This window comes from Geotrypetes seraphini, chromosome 1 (genome assembly GCF_902459505.1).
Source record: "Geotrypetes seraphini chromosome 1, aGeoSer1.1, whole genome shotgun sequence".
Taxonomy (NCBI): domain Eukaryota; kingdom Metazoa; phylum Chordata; class Amphibia; order Gymnophiona; family Dermophiidae; genus Geotrypetes; species Geotrypetes seraphini.
Window position 1 is genome coordinate 297,710,271 of NC_047084.1, and position 17,597 is coordinate 297,727,867.

Below are 17,597 nucleotides of genomic sequence, written 5' to 3' on the forward strand. Positions count from 1 at the left end.
GTATTGGCAGGCAACATGAAGAGAGCCATCGAAAAGGCTTTAAACTAAAGGTCAGGGGAAAGCCGACAGTCGACCACCAGTCGATGGCCCGGGCGATGAAATCCCCCGAAGAAGGAACTACGGACAACTACTCAGACATTAGGGGAGAAGAGCACAAAGCAAACGAGGGAGACAACGTAGGAGCACAGACAGATATCACGAAAGACACAGTAGGGGCTGCAAAGCTTATAAAGCCAAAGAAGGGTTCACAAAGGGAACTTAAATGTATGTACACAAATGCTAGGAGCTTGAGAAACAAAATGGGAGAGTTAGAGACAATAGCAAGATGCGACAAACTAGAAATCATTGGCATAACAGAAACATGGTGGAATGATGAAAATGAATGGGATACAGTACTGCAGGGATACAAGCCATACAGAAGGGACAGAACAGGGCAGAAAGGAGGAGGTATTGCCCTATATGTTCAAGAAGGAATAGAATCTGTTAGAAAGATGAAGACAGAGGGGAAAGAGAAGCTGGAGTCCCTCTGGATTAAGATTCCTAGACACAACGGTACTGACACAAAAATTGGCCTTTATTATCGACCCCCAGGACAGACGGAGGAGACAAACTCCGAAATGATGGAGGAAATCAAACAAGGATGTAAGACAAGCAGTGTAATGATCATGGGAGACTTCAATTTTCCGGGGATAGACTGGGACCTGGGAACCTCAAACTGCAGCAAAGAAACAAAGTTCCTAGAAATGGTAGGAGATTGCTTCCTGGAACAATTGGTGGGAGAACTGACGAGAGGAAATGCCACCTTGGACTTGGTCCTACATGGCATTACTGGTCAGACTAAAGATGTAGAAGTCGCAGTCCCGCTAGGGACGAGCGATCACAACATGATCAATGTCATTCATGCCTATGGATGTATGTATATTTTTTAAATGCTAATAAAGATGATTGAACTAAAAAAAAACAAACTTGACATCGGGAAGGGGAAACGTATCAAAACCTTAACCACGACCCTCAACTTTAAAAAAGGAAGATATGATAGCATGAGAGCCCTGGTAAAAAAACGGCTCAAGAAAAGGATACACACAATTAAAACAGTAGATCAGGCATGGTCCCTACTGAAAAATACTATCACAGAAGCACAAAATCTCTACATTCCGCAGATATCCAAAGGACGGAAAAACAAAAGCAAAGGGGAACCAGCATGGCTTACTAATGAGGTGAAGGATGCCGTAAGAGATAAGAAGAACTCCTTTAAAAAAATGGAAATGTGAAAGAACAACCGAAGCTTGGAACAGCCACAAAGACGATCAGAAGAAATGTCACAAGGTGGTGAGGGATGCCAAAAAGGTCTATGAGGAAAAAATAGCACAAGACACCAAAAACTTCAAGCTCTTTTTTAGATACATTAAAGGAAAAAAACGTGCAATAGAGGCAGTGGGTCCGCTGGAGGACCAGGGAAGAAGACAAATTGCAGACAGATTGAACTCCTTCTTTGCGTCTGTCTTTACAAAGGAAGACATTACATCAATATCTGAAGCAGTGAGAGTGTTCAAGGGAGAAATAGAGGACAGCCTCACCATAGTAGAAGTGGATTTGGACCAGATATACTACCAGATCGACAAACTTAAAAGTGACAAATCCCCTAGACCGGATGGAATTCACCCAAGAGTATTAAAGGAACTGAAGGTAGAAATCAGAGAACTACTGCAAAACCTTGCTAACCTGTCAATTAGAACTGGGCAGATAACGGATGACTGGAAGATAGCAAATGTCACCCCATTTTTCAAAAAAGGATCAAGAGGAGAATCGGGCAACTACAGACCAGTGAGTCTTATGTCTGTCCCTGGAAAGATGGTTGAAGCACTGATTAAAGATAGCATAGTCCGGCACTTGGGTACACACGACCTGATGAGAGCCAGTCAACACGGCTTCAAGAAAGGGAAGTCATGCTTGACAAATTTACTACAATTCTTTGAAAGAGTAAACAAACAAATTGATAACGGGGAACCAGTAGACATAATATACTTGGACTTCCAGAAAGCGTTCGACAAAGTTCCACATGAAAGACTTCTCAGGAAATTACAAAGCCACGGAATAGAGGGAGACATACTAAGGTGGATAGGCAAATGGCTGGAAAACAGAATGCAGAGGGTGGGCTTAAATGGGAAGCTCTCAGACTGGAAGAAAGTGACTAGCGGTGTGCCCCAGGGCTCGGTTCTTGGGCCCATCTTTATTTAATATTTTCATCAACGACCTAGAAGAAGGAACGTCCAGTGAGGTCATCAAGTTTGCAGACGACACGAAGTTATGTCGGGCAATCAGATCACAAAAGGATAGCGAGGAACTAAAGAGAGATTTGAGCCAGTTAGAGAAATGGGCAGAGAAATGGCAGATGAAATTTAATGTGGAAAAATGCAAGGTAATGCATTTGGGCAGAAAGAACAAGAAGCATGAGTATAGAATGTCAGGTGCAACTCTGGGTAACAGCGAACAAGAAAATGACCTGGGGGTACTGATAGATAGGACCCTGAAACTGTCGGCACAATGCTTGGCAGTGGCAAAGAAAGCAAATAGAATGTTGGGCATGATAAAGAAGGGAATCACTAGCAGATCGGAGAGGGTCATAATGCCGCTTTATGGAGCAATGGTCAGACCACACTTGGAATACTGTGTCCAACACTGCTCTCCCTACCTAAAGAAGGATATAAAACTTCTGGAGAGGGTGCAGAGGTGATCAACGAAGCTAGTTAAAGGTATGGAAAACTTGAACTACAAAGAACGACTTAAAAAACTGGGACTATTCTTCCTTGAGAAGAAGAGACTGCGAGGGGATCTGATTGAGACTTTTAAGATAATAAAAGGAATCGACAAGATAGAGCACGATAAAAAGTTATTTACGATGTAAAATGTGACCAGGACAAGAGGTCATAGACTGAAGCTGAGGGGAACAAGCCCAGGACAAATGCCAGGAAGTTCTGCTTCACGCAGCGAGTGGTGGACACCTGGAGCATTCTCTCAGTGGAGGTTGCTGCGGGACCCATCGTTCTTGGTTTTAAGGGCAAGTTAGATGCACATCTCCTCGAAAGAAGCATAGAAGGATACGGGTGACTAATTTATTTATTTATTTTCTTCGCCAGGTTACACCTGGCTGGGCTTCCGCGTGAGCGGATCACTGGACTTAATGGACCTAAGGTCTGATCCAGAGATGGCAGTTCTTATGTTCTTATGAGTGTCCCCTAGTCTTTGTAATTTTTTATGGAGTAAAACATCGATCCACTTGTACCCATTCTATACCACTCAAGATTTTTCAATCATATCTTCCCTCAGCCATCTCTTTTCCAAGCTGAAGATCCCTAACCTTTTTAGTCTTTCCTAATATGAAAGGAGCTCCATCCCCTTTATCATCCTGGTCACTGTTCTTTGAACTTAGTTCTGCTATATCTTTTTTGAGATAAGGTGACCAGAATTGAACACAATACTCAAGGTGAGGTTGCACCATGGAGGGATACAGAAGCATTATAACATTTTCAGTCTTGTTTGCCATCCCGTTTCTAATCATTCCTAGCATATTGTTTGCTTTTTTAGCCACCACCGCATATTGTGGAAGGATATGGGGCAGTATGGTGCCTTGCACAGCCACAAAGATCATAGACCCCAAAAGCTAGTCTGTAGCAGAGCTGTGCTGACAATGAGAATGGAAAGCCAGGGTTCAGCAGCTGGGCCAAGACAAAAACCAAACCTCTTCCAAAAATCTCTTACCTCTTCCAAATTTACCGTTCTCTCCTGTAATCTCTTCTAGTTGCTGCCATGCTATTCCTTTGGGACTATACAACATAATGAGCCCACTTAGTCCCACATCACTGTTTCCCATAAAATGTAACAAGGAAATGAGTTTTTTATTTTTGTGAAAATAAAAGGAAATGGTGTTACTTTCTATTCCCCTTTCAATTTGAAACTCAATCATAGGACTCTGCATTTCAGAGCTGCCAAATAGAAACAGTTTTAAAGATATTTTTCAAGCTATGGCATCAAATACTGGCACAATTCCTTCCTCCTCCCCATGTCCTTCTAGTAAAATAACATATAAATTCTGGTGACCACAGGGTTGGAGGAGAAGGGCAAAACACAGTCTTTGCCTACCCTTGATCCAGCACAGCTGACATATTATTTTATTTTTTGTGTCTGTAGTCTGAAAATTAGCCTCTATTTCATCTTGGATTTCTCTCTGCCCTCAAGTTTCTTCTTTTAAGAATTCTCTTCCAGTCTTCCTAGGGTTGCCATATTTGTCAAGCCAAAAAAAAAACCAGTACACCTGCCCCTGCCCCAGGCCATTAATATTGAAAGCTCTCAGAACCATTAGAATGGAATGAATAAATTGACCATCAATTACTACATAATAAATATATTATGACGATAAGTGATAATATAATATGCAGTGTTGGTGAGGGTTCTCATTTCTTAATGTAGGTTCACCAAAACTGAACCCTACATCGAAGAGACTTTTAAGTCACAACCCAGATGAGTACAATCAGTAAGGACATCCCTGAACCTCTCACATTGTGAATGCCTTAAATCACAGTATATATTTTTAGTGCACACAGCATTGTAACGCGTGCTAAACCCACGCTACACGGCTAGAACTAATGCCAGCTCAATGCTGGCGTTAGCGTCTAGCGCATGGGGCATTTTAGTGCACGCTATCCACGAGTTAATGCCCTAACACAGCTTAGTAAAAGGAGCCCAGAATCTGGGCAACAAGATTTCTGTTATAGAACACTAGCCTAAGTGGGCATCAAATATGCCTGCATTTAGGTGTGCCCACTTACACTGTTTCAATAGCAAGTGTAAGTGGGCATGCCTAACTTCAGCAATTTTATGTAAATGTTGGTCCTGCCCAGGCTCCCCCTCTCTTACGTTTATGTGCTAAGTGCATTATTTACAGAATACCACTCGGCATTAAGCTTGCACTACCACTTCATAAATTTACTATATATATATATATATATATATATATGCAGTTAGGTGGTTACATGCTGTACTATTTTACAAAAGGTGATTTCTGTGCATAAGATACAGGCACATACAAACATCATGTTTAAAATTAACATTGAACTGTATCAGTGTGAAGAATCAGAGCTGGGTGATTGTATAAGGAGCTACCTGGGCAGCAAGAAGGCATGGAATTGATGGCATTCTAGTCATTTATACATATGTACATGATAGTGTATACTTTGCCAATAGGCATGCCAGTAGGCAGAGTGTGGGTACAGCAGATATGTATACGGGTAAATTATAGAATACTATAAAGTACATGTGAGTGACTGGTCACATGTTTTTGGATGTGAGTTCCAAAGCGTCTCACTTGCGGCTCACCACATATTAGCTTTTCCATGTATTCACCATTATAGGACCCTCAGGGACCCCTGAAGAAGACTTTTTGTCGAAACGCGGACCGTGTTGGGTCCTGTGTCCCTAGCGGACTAGGTCCTTTAAGGTTTACGTGTGGATTACTTTACTTTTATGTGGATGATTTTATTTTATGTGGATGATTTTATTGTACCTTTGGAACTTTGACATTTCCAAATAAAGTCCATATAAGGAACATCATCACTCCACAGAGTTTCTTTTGGATGTGAGTTTTCTTTGAATTAGATTGTTACATTAGCTTATTTTTATTAAGAACATAAGAAGCGCCATCTCCGGATTGGACCTTCGATCTATCAAGTCCGGAGATCCGCACACATGGAGGCCCAGCCAGGTGTACACCTGGCGTAATTTTTAGTCATCCATATTCCTCTATGCCTCTTGCAAGGAGATGTGCATCCAGTTTGTTTTTAAATCCTAGGACGGTCGATTCTGCTATAACCTCCTCTGGGAGAGCATTCCAGGTGTCAACCACTCTTTGTGTGAAGCAGAACTTCCTGATATTTCTCCTGGACTTGTCCCCCTTTAGCTTCATTCCATGTCCTCTTGTTCATGTCAAATTGGACACTGTAAATAATTTTTTTTCCCTGCTCTATTTTGTCAGTTCCTTTCAGTATTTTCAAGGTCTCGATCATATCCCCTCACAGTTTCCTTTTCTCAAGGGAAAACAATCCCAGTCTCTTAAGTCGTTCCTCGTATTCCAGTTTCTCCATACCTTTTACTAGCTTCGTTGCTCGTCTCTGCACTCTCTTCAGCAGTTTTAGATCCTTCTTTAGGTTGAGAGACCAATGTTGGACACAGTATTCCAAGTGTGGTTGGACCATTGCTCTATAAAGCGGCATTATAACCCTCTCCGATCTACTCGTGATTCCCTTCTTTATCATGCCTAACATTCTATTTGCTTTCCTTGCCGCCGCCGCCGCACATTGTGCCGACAGTTTCAGGGTCCTATCTATCAGCACGCCCAGGTCCTTTTCTTGTTCGCTTTTACCCAGAGTTGCTCCTGATATTCTATACTCATGTTCCTTGTTTTTGAGTGGACAACCTGAGGACTCCTGATGCAGGCTTTGTCGCTGTCCATTTTATGTGCTCTATTTCCTATTGGTGACATTAAAAGCTTCCGTTTGAAGGTCTGGTCTTCTCTGCTCCTTTGTATATCCACACCTAAATGTATTCAAGTTTTCAAGTTTTATTAGGATTTTATATACCGCCTATCAAGGTTATCTAAGCGGTTTTTTACAATCAGGTACTCAAGCATTTTCCCTCTCTGTCCCGGTGGGCTCACAATCTATCTAACGTACCTTGGGCTATGGAGGATTAAGTGACTTGCCCAGGGTCATGTTCTCTAGCACTTTTGTGGGTATTCTGTAAAGAAAGGTCAGTGCCTACTTTACTTTATAGATTGGACTTAAAATAGGCATTATAGCCAGCACCTATGGTATAGCCAGCACCCTGCTATAGAATTACCCTCACAGAGCCCAGTGCACAGCTTCAGCAAGACACAGAGGGAGTGATTTTATAACAGGACCTTTATATCAGAAGTCTGAGAAGTCACCTATTTAAAGCTTAGCTTATAAAGGTAATGGAGACTCCTATATGGTGTTTTTTTTTAAATAACATAAACTCTTGATCCAATCTAATAGTACTCTAATGAACATATATTAAAAGTTAATGTAAGTATATGCATGCACTCTACACATGTGCCTACATATTTTATCAAATCCATAAATACTTAAGGCTTCATGCCCATGCGCAACAACCAACATCGTTCTCTATTTCTCTAGATACCACAAGCACTACCTTTCCAATGCAAAATAACCACAATCGCCCCCTTATCCACATCAGTGTTTCTCAACTCGGTCCTGGAGAACCCCCTTGCCAGGCAGGTTTTCGGAATATCCACAATGAATATGCATGAAAGAAATTTGCATATAATGGAGGCAGTGTATGCAAATCAAGTTTATGTATATTCATTGTGGATATCCTGAAAACCTGACTGGCAAGGGGGTTCTCCAGGACCGAGTTGAGAAATACTGATCTACATGAAACTCAACTGTATTGTACTTCTAATTAACTGAATTATATTTCTTATGTTGAATGTATTATTCTATACCTCTATCACCTCTTACTTTGTAATTCAGAGCTGTAAATCCTGAATATAATGTGAGGTTCTTAACTTGTAAATCATCTTGAACTCGGTCCTGGAGAACTTTTCAGAAATTGAAGATTAAATTAGATTTTCAAACCTTTCAAAGTTCATTGGAGATGGCCCCCAAAAAAGCAGGCCCAGGCTCTCAGCCAAAATATCAACTTCTCTGACCCAGAGATTGAGATGCTGGTGCAGGAAATACTGGCCACCACACACCCCTGTTTTCCCTCAAGAACCAAAAGCTTTGTGCTTACACAGAGGGAAAAGAGTGTGGTGCCATTTGTGGGCACCAGAATGCAGTCCAACATAACAACAGGGACAAAGAGGACCGCAAGCGCAGATGGAAGAAGTTGAAGAGGGGGGTCCATCACAAGGCTGGGAACAGGTCTCCGGGCGCTGATATTTCATACCTCATTCCAGTGGAGCAGAAGGTCCACAGCCTCCACCCCCAGGCAAGCATCCATGACTGGCACCCAAAACATCTCATCTGCAGCACAGGAGTCAAGTATGTTTGGGGGATGGAATCCATGCTGTCTGTGTCCCCTTTGCTGGGCACACTCTCCCAGGACACCCATGTGAGGGACAGGGTCCATAGGTGAGTAGAGGAGGAGGTCAAGGTTTTTCATGAGTCGCAACATAGCAAAGCACATGGCTCATGGGTGCAACAGGGAGTGGGAGTCTGTGGTAGCTGAGTGGCCCAATGCTCTTGTAACTGTCAGTGGCCAAACCTGCTGTGCCCTTGTACCTGTCAGTGGCCAAAACCTCTCCCCCTGCCCCTCTCCCCAAACAATGTGCACAATTTCACCCCACACCTCTGTGTTCCCAGCAGCCCTACAATGTTCCTCCTTTCTATCCTTACCTTATGTTGCTGTCAGGCACCTTGACATCTGAGGTTCAGAGTTCACCTTTACATTTGGTCCTGGCATGCATATAGGAGCAGACAGCCTTGGTTGCATAACACTGGCACTGCTTTTCAGCTGAGAACTGGAAGGGCATCTGGAGGGGCAAGGACAGGAATGCTGGTGAGTGGTGACAGGATGGAGAGTTGGCCAATAACAACATCTTCTCCACTTTTCCTATGCAGCTGATGTCAACTTGGAGCAGGAGCTAGGAACCAGTGGCCTGTAGGGTGGGCAGTCCACAGACCCAACCTCTGATAAGAGGATGTGGGGACAGACAACCGCCCAGCAGCTGGAGGCGAGCCATGCATAGAGGGCAACTAGGAGCTCTCTGGAACCCCAACAAAGGAGGAAGAGGCAGCAGGTGACAAAGGGGAGAGCAACATGTCAGAGCAGCAGCACCTTCCCCCCCCCCCCCAGTTTTCAGATCAAGGTGGGGATCTGAATAAGGGCAGTGGGGAGGTCAGCCTGGCTGCAGGGGACCCAGCAACACAAGCGCAGCTTATCCACCCGGCCCAGAAGCTCTTGAGAATTAACCTGAACCTGGCAGTAGAAGCTGCAGCTCCTGCACCAGGGGGTGGATACATAGAGACAGCAGAACAAGCTGTAGTGGCAGCTCCTCTAGACCACCCAGCAGATAAGGGAGGGGTTGAATTAGTCATGAACACATCCGGCACCAGCTGCTGGGACTACACACACATATGCAGGACCTCACTGCAGCTGTGGAGGCCACCTGTTTCCCTACTGAGTGAAAACCCACACAGGAGTGGAGGCATGGCCTAGTGGTTAGAGCTGCTGCCTCAGCACGCTGAGGTTGTGGCTTCAAGCCCAGTTTTGCTCCTTGTGATCCTGGGCAAGTTACTTAACCCTCTATTGTCCCAGGTGCCATAGCTAGATTGTGAGTCTGCCGGGACAGATAGGGAAAATTCATAAGCATACCTGAATTGATTGTGAACTGCTGAGATAACTTCATTGATGGGAGGTATATTACTAGACATGTCCTCTTTTTAGAGGGCATGTCTGGGCATCCGGATGGCTTTTCAAAACCTAGCACTTTGTCCGGGTTTTGAAAAGCTTCTTCTTTGGGACCTCGTCGGGAGGGCATCTGTGTATGCGCGGATGCAGCACGCGTGATGTCATTATGTTGCATCCGTGCAAGCGCGGATGCCTTCCCAACCGACAAGAACAGGTTGAGGGGGCAGGACTGGGGCTTGATGTGGGTGAAACGGGGCAAAATTGGGTGGGCCTGGGGTGTGGCTATGGGTCTCAATTTTATTTAACTAAAATCTGGCAACTCTAAATACATATAACACTTAGAAACACCTGCACCCTCCACCTCCAGCACTGCAGCAGCTGCAAAAGGCCATCCCTCAGCCCAAAAGGGCTGGGTAGGGCTAGGGCCTATCCTGGGGCTGGTGCCATGCCAGCCATCAGCAGTGGCCATCAGATGCCCTGATTTCAGTAAGACAGCCCAATCTGTAGCAGTATCTGGCACCCCCAAGAGCACTGACAGCAGCAGAGGAGATGAAGGGGACTCAGACAGTAACTCTGAGCCTGGAGAGGCAGCCTCCTTAGAAACTGATGCAACATGGAGGGGAGGGGGGTGTGAGAGAGGGAGGGGCCAAGGCAAGTGTGAGGGGAGAGTAGGCAGGGGAGCCCCAGATGTGGGTGTGCATGTGTTGGAGAGGGAGGATGTATTCCTGGGGGCCAGGGGAAGGAGGAGGGCATGTTAGGAGGAGGGAAGGAGGCTGGGTGGGTGTTCTGGAGGTGTCACGATGAGGGTGTGGTGATGGTGGGGGGAGAGGGGTTGTGAGAGGAGTAATGCACAAATAAAACTGTTCTCTCACCTTTCATAAAGCTGGTCTGTAGTACGTGTTGACTGGCACACACCTCTGCGGAAACATATCCTGGTAAGCTCTGTGGGCAAAGGGTAGTGGTGAGGACTCTTCATCCTTAGGGTCTGATAGCTGCTGCTGATGTTGCTTGTTGCTGGAGAGGAGGGGGCGGATCTGGCAGGGTCATGTTATGCAGCATACAGCATGCCATGAAGAATTTGGACCACCTTCTCAGGTCTTTTGAGGAGGTTCCCACCCCCTGTCCCAGAATGGTCCAGACATCAAAACTGGTTCTTCAGCTGACCAAAGGTATACTTGATGATGGCTCTGGTGCTCCTATTTCTGCGAGTGTACTCCTACTCTGCCTCATTTTAGGGGTGCACAATGGGGTTCATGAGTCATGTTCGCTGGGGATGACCTCTGTCACATGGGGGGACAAGAATGAGAAACAGGGAGGTATTGTCAGCTGTGGTTACCTTGGGGGGGGGGAATTGGGTCCACCTAGCAGGGGGGATTGTGTTAGGGGATTGGTGTATCCCTGTAGTGCTTACCTAAAAGTCCACTGCTGGTGATGTCCCCTTAGTTTAGTTTCCTGCAAATTCCTGAGTGCTGGAATATGTAGGCATCATGAGTGAAGCTTACGTATCGGGCACTATCTCCCCTTAGGCATCACACACAACCTGTATATTCATAGAGTGGAATGCTTTCTTGTTGTGGTAGGTGGCCTTGTCCACCTGGGAGGATCTGAGTGTGACGCTTGGGCAGTTGATAATGCCTAAGTCCAAGGGGAAGTGGGTTATGGGGCAGAACTGTGCCATGGTATCCTGGAGGGCCTGGGGGTTGTGCTGGGGAAGGTGACGTAGTCCAAGGTGTGGATGAGAAAGGTTTGGAAGAACTGAATGAGGCAGCTGGAGATAGTGAGTTGGGTGTGGCTTGTGTTGGTTGCAAAGATTGACTGGATGCTCCCAATGCCCAGAAATGCGAGGGAAAGGTGACCTTGAGGTGGATGGGGATGGGACAGCTCCTGCAGGTAGAGGAAGGATTTGAGCCACTCACAGAAATGTTATTTACTGAGTTCTTATAGACCGCTATTCGACTTAGCGTCAGAGTGGTTTACAAAATTAAAATCAGAAAAGAAATACATAATAAATAGTAAACTAAAACACAACAGCCCTGTCAAAGTGGTATTTATCTATGCATTTTTGGTTTGTGAGGTCCAGGAAACAGGACCGGGACATGAACACACTTATCTGCGGGTATCTCCAGGGGTGGGGCTCTCCCTGACCACTCTCTTCTACCTGCAGCATAGCTTCCAGTGCCACCAGTGCATTGAATGCATTCATCACCCACTACTACACGTATGTGTGCCTACAATCCCCACCAACACCACGTGTGTGCCTACACCTATAACATGTAGTGTTCTTTTCTCCAGACAGATAACATCCAGGCAATCACTCTCCCAACCCCAACAAACAGTCCTTAGACACACACAGCAACAGCAGTACTTACTCACTCAGTAATCCACCCCCAAACACGTTCCAGACACGCGCAGGTGACACATTCAACACTCACTCTCCAGCTCCTGACACACAGAGACAGTACGACACTGAGCATGGTGACTGATTGGGAGTGGAGAAGGAGTAGATCCGTGGGTAAGAATCAAGAAGCAGATAGGAGAGGTGGGGGATGGGGTGGCTGGGACTGGAAGGTATGGGTGTAGGGTGAGAGAGGTAGCAGGCAGAAGAGCAGGGCTGGTTATGTGAGAGTTCAGACAAGGATACAGATAGATAGATAACTCTCCAGTAGTTCAGACAAATGCTCGCTTCTTGCTCTCCAATCTCCAACCCAACCAAATCGCTAGTAGGTCAAAAGACAATTTGTTTCTACCTTATTCACTTTTAAACAGGTCTAAGGGCATGTTTTGGGACACTCAAAAAAAATCATTTTGCTATCCGTTATGGCGGCAGAACGTACATCCCCTAGCGTTGCCCATGCCTCTGTCACACCTACGGAATGCCAACTTTGCAGATGTCTTTATTGCACACAATAGGAGTAACCCGATGATGGTATGTGGCAGGTCTATTATGCCCTGCCTTTGGTAGCGTGATTGAGCAATTCTTTTGGAGTTGCTCTTTTGAGCTTATAACTTCATACCAAGGGTTCTCCCTACACATTTAAAAATTTGAAAAAATAATACTTTGCATTATAAAATGATTTTCGTGGACTAATAAATAGTATGATCATAGCCCAGTGCAGGGAGTGACCTCAAGCAACCCACTTCCCATTCTATCTTTCAAGCACCAAAGGATTGGATATTGGAGTTTACATGTGATTAGACTATTAGAAAAAGAGCCAAAATAAAACAGCCCATTATGTTTTTCATTTTATTTTAAACAAATAGATCCCTAGGAGGATCTTAGGTATTAAACAATACTCCTGGACATAGACCAAATCCAAGTACTTTCAAGAAGTTGGAAATCTTTAGCAGTGTGTCATTTAAAATTAATGTAAAGATGGCAGAGTCAGGACTTTGAGGGCTCCTTTTACGAAGGCGCGTTAGGGCCTTAACACGCAGAATAGCGCATGCTACATTGCCATGCGTGCTAGCTGCTACCGCCTCCTTTTGAGCAGATAGTAGATTTTCGGCTAGTGCGCGCTATAGCACGCGCTAATCCGGTGCGTGCGCTAAAACCGCTAGCGCACCTTCGTAAAAGGAGCCCTGAGTTTAACAAACGGGTCAGGCTTTCAGGAATTCAACAATGAATAGTTATGCAACATATTTGCATATATCTGATTCCAGAACCAATTTTATTTGCCTAGTTTGGCTATCTTATAATCCACGTCTCTTTGAGGCACTCGAGAACCGGTGCTTCCTATCACCATCCTCGTAATAAATTGACCAGATGTATCCACTTTCAATGCTAGCCCGGAAGGAGTACTTCATGCCTTCGATTCACAAATTTAGATTATTTTATACTACAATGTGATGTTCCACATGACTCTCTATATGTGATACATCCGATACCCCGGACCTCTGAGGAAGGAGTGTTTCTCCGAAACACGGACCGTGTTGGGTCTGCACTCCATGTATATGAAAGCCGTTTTTTATGGATTACTATTTTATAAAGACTTTTAATAAAGATTCCTGCACCTTGTACGTTCTATTCTGCAGTCCTTTCTTTGGGTTTGTTTTTTTTCCCATGTTCAATAGGACATATTTAATTGATCTCTTCTGTTATTTATAGGCTACAAATCTCAGATACTGCAATATTCGCAAAATATACAAGGAAGGATGGAAACAATAATAATAATTAAAAAAACCTTGCAGAATCCTGGATGCTATTAAAGAACAAGCATTTTCAAAAATATGCAGGGTCTTTGCTCTAAATTAAAGTAGCATCTGGGAGAGTGATAAAGCTACACCTTTTTACTTCCATTATAGAAGTGCCCATTATTGCAATACAGCGAGGATGTTTCAGGAAATTTCAAGATGTGTGGGAGCTATTAACAAAATATTATACTGATTAGATGACATTTTTTCCCTTAAATTCAATTATGAGTTCAATTATGAGGGGGGGAGGGGGTAATTTTATTATTACATATTGTACAAGGTATTTGATTATATGATAGGAAAGGGTGGGAAGGGTGGGAGATAATAGCATATCATACCATTGATGATTATTAAGTGATATATTTATTGTTAATCTGTTTTAACTTATTGACACACTTATTGTAAGTTTGAAAATGAATAAAGATTTTTTTGTTTTTTTAAAGAAAATCTACCTCAAAGAGGCATAAAAGGAAGCAACATCTTTTGTAAAAATATGCTTGGATTTTACACGCTGATGCTAGGAAGGAAACTTGGGGCTCCTTTTAATAAGCTGCACTAGCGTTTTTAGCGCACGCTATATATTAGCGCGCGCTAAGCCCCACGCTACACAAAACAACTAACGCCAGCTTTATGGAGGCATTAGTGTGTAGCGCACGCGGCAATGTAGCGTGCGTTAAAACCGCTAGCGCAGCTTAGTAAAAGGAGCCCTTGGTCTGATTTCAGGCTCATACTCCTGGACAAGTTGGTCTTATGATGATACTGTGTGGCCAGAAAAATAGCAACCATATGATAAAGGATGGGGACTTGTATACCGCCTTTTTTCTTGTTACACAACCACATTCAAAGTGGTTTACAAACAGCATTTTCCCTATCTGTCCTGGTGGGCTCACAATCTAGCTAATATATCTGGGACAGTGGAGGATTAAGTGACTTGTCCAGGGTCACAAAGAGCGGTGCAGGGTTTGAACCCACAACCTCAGGGAACTGAGGCTGTAGTTCTAACCACTGTACAACACTCTCTTCCTCTCTGCTGTTTAATGTTATGGTGTCTCTGTACTAAAATTGTGAAAGCATGTGTACAGTGGCTGCCTAGTAAGAGCCCAGAGATAATGAGATGTGTAGAGAGACTGTACTGCAAATAAAAAGCAAATATCAAGACGTGAGACCTACGACATGATTTCCCAAGACTGCCATAATGATCTTACTGTCAATCAGGTTTTCAAGATACCTTCAAAGAATACGCATGAGATAAATTTGCATGTACTGGATACCCAGCATAAACAAAAACATCCTAAGTGCACTGATCCTAAAAACCCAACAGGGGAAGGGGTCGTCAGGCAGTTTCAGGGAGCCTTGACTTACAGTATAATTGCTAACTTCTCTTTAACTTCATTCATGGAACTGTGCGATTTAGGCCTATCTTGGTTTTTCAGCTTCACTTGAACATGTTCTAGCACTTACGGCCTACTTTTAAAACAGGTAGACTTGGATTACAACTCTCAGGATGCATGCAGATGGCAGTTAAAATCTCAGAGCTGGCTCAGACATAGTTTCAGATTTAGCGATTTGTGTTAAGACCGGCTAACAATATTCCAGTGAGGATGTAGCTTCCTGGTCACTTCCATGCATTGCTGTAAAATAAATACCATGCACAAATTCAGTGGTTTTCTTATTTCTTCACTTGAGGGGTTTTGCTTGCCTTGGAGTATGAGACCAGTGGTAGACAGCCAAGATCAAGACAACCAGACTCACCTTGCAGACTGTTGCCGTTGGTGCTGGTACAGGTAGGGGGTGGGGAGGTCTGCGGCCTCACAACGGGGGCAAAGGCGCTCTTCTGTTTGACAGCGGAGATCATATTTACTGGAGAGAAGGAGAAGACGCCTGCAGGGGTGGATGAGTTGCCACTGGATGGGAGGGTGATGGAGGAAGCCCCGAGTGGAGGACTGGAGGGCATAACTTAATGGGGGAGAAAAAAAGGAAACTGTAGGTATAGGCAAGAAGAAAATGCCTTCCATGAGAAATAATAAGCTTGTGCAAGTCATTAAAAATGTTGGAGGAAATGACTGCTTAGGTCGCCTGGGCCTGGTTTATTATGAAAATATTTCAGCAAGCGCTGTTATTAAATAAATTAGAATGGGGAGGGGAGGGGAAATATATGTTTCTTGACATTTACTAGAGGTCTAGAAAAATATTATTTTCCAATTTATGCTCCTTTATCTAACAATGGCAATCGGTTAACAGACGCATGGATGTTCCCTCTTTTGTGTCTATGGGAAAATTCTTAATATATATATATGTACGCTGAAGTCATCTAGCATACAGAACTATTAGATCAGAGCTTGCTGATGAATTAGCCAGAATCAACCCACTTTGTTAGCCAATCAAAATCATTCCACAAAAACAAAAACTGAATTATAGCAACTAATAAACTTTAAGACAAACTCATCCTATCAATGCTATATAACAAACTAAATACAGTGTTTACCCGCGAATTCGTGGTTCGCGAATCGCGGACCCGGTCATTCGCGGTCTGCTCCGACCGCCTCTTCCTGTAGTAAAGTTGGGCTACACTATTCAGGAGTTGCGTGTCAAAGCAGCTCCTGATTGGTGTAGCCCGACTTTACTACAGGAAGAGGCGGTCGGAGCAGACCGCGAGTGATTTCCTTCACCCGCCGGCACTCTAGCTGCCCTCTCCTGCTTCCCCTGCCTAAAAACCGCATTTGCAGTTTTTCAAAATTCGTGGGAGGTCCTTGAACAGAACCCCCACGAATTTTGGGGGAGTAATAGAAGCCAACAATGGAGCTAGCCATGCTACAGAAGTTAAACTAAACTTAATACAATGGGCTCTATTTTCAACTGTCCAGCAAGCATATAATGTTATATAGTTTGACGCACTGGTCAAGATTTGATGCACCAAACTTCTTAACTGAGGCTCAAATCAAAGATTTTTCCATCTAACTTGCCATGTACTTTGAGCCAAACTATGTTAAGTCTGAGTTCTGAAAACACCAGCATAGCTTCATAACTGGTTCTCAACGTGGCATTACATGCATACTTTCACTTTGAAAAGTTCCCCACGAAGAGCAACCAAACATATATTTTTTTAAATCAATACAGTTTTATTAAAGTTTTCAACAAAAACAAACAAGTATCACAAAGAACAAATAAATACTCATCAAATCAAACAATATGAAATCTACCCACCTCTCCCCCCTACTATCCATATCAGAACAGCCAGTGGCTTACTGGTTCTTCTACCTGCTCATGTGTGGGAATAGTTTTCCCAAGGGAAAATATGTACATAGTTTTGAAAACTCAACTGCATGGGTGTAAATACGAACCCGCCTCCAGCCCTGACTTTTCTCAGTGTGGGTACACTTAAGCACTTTAAAAACTCTGCAATTTATTGTACACAGAGGAGGTCATATTCTAACCATTAACACGGAATAACACTGTTAACTCTTAGTAAATTATTTTTAGATTGACCAAGTTTATAAAAGCTAATTTCCATACAAAAATCCCCATCTCACCTACAGAAATAGCTCTGAAAACCACCTTCTGTTGAAAATAAATGTCACACTTTTTGCCAGTCTTCAACTAAAACTGAACTGCTCTGGGATTAAAACTAAACATTTTTTTTTTTTTTACCATGAATGAAATAGCCATCATGGAAAATATATGATAAATCATTCCACAGGAACCACAGTAAAGTGCACCAAACATAGGGCGCCCTTTTATCAAGCTGCGCTACAGGTTTTTAGTGCGAACCAGCACGGTAAATGCTCCGACGCTTATAGAATCAGCCCCTTAATGCTGAAGTAAAAATCTGTTTGGGGGGCGTTTCAGGAGCAGAGTCAGCACTTGGCCAGTCAGTGGTAGAGCAAGGGTGAGCGGCACCTGGGACGGTGGAGCACCTCCCCTGCCCTCTTATCATCCCTCCTGCCGTGAGCACACCCCCT

At 43.8% G+C, this 17,597-nt stretch overlaps 1 protein-coding gene across 8 annotated transcripts in view; it reads right to left on the reverse strand.

Annotated features, from left to right (window-relative positions):
- EBF4 (EBF family member 4) overlaps window positions 1-17,597 on the reverse strand; it is a 494,482-nt gene that overhangs the window by 27,736 nt on the left and 449,149 nt on the right. For 7 of the 8 annotated variants that reach the window (XM_033954142.1, XM_033954133.1, XM_033954116.1 and 4 more), the window contains one exon: window positions 15,391-15,594. The exons of the other annotated variant lie outside the window; for it this stretch is intronic. In XM_033954142.1, the coding sequence (XP_033810033.1) occupies window positions 15,391-15,594 (204 nt within the window). The remainder of the gene's footprint in view (window positions 1-15,390; window positions 15,595-17,597) is intronic. 8 annotated transcript variants of the gene reach the window in all.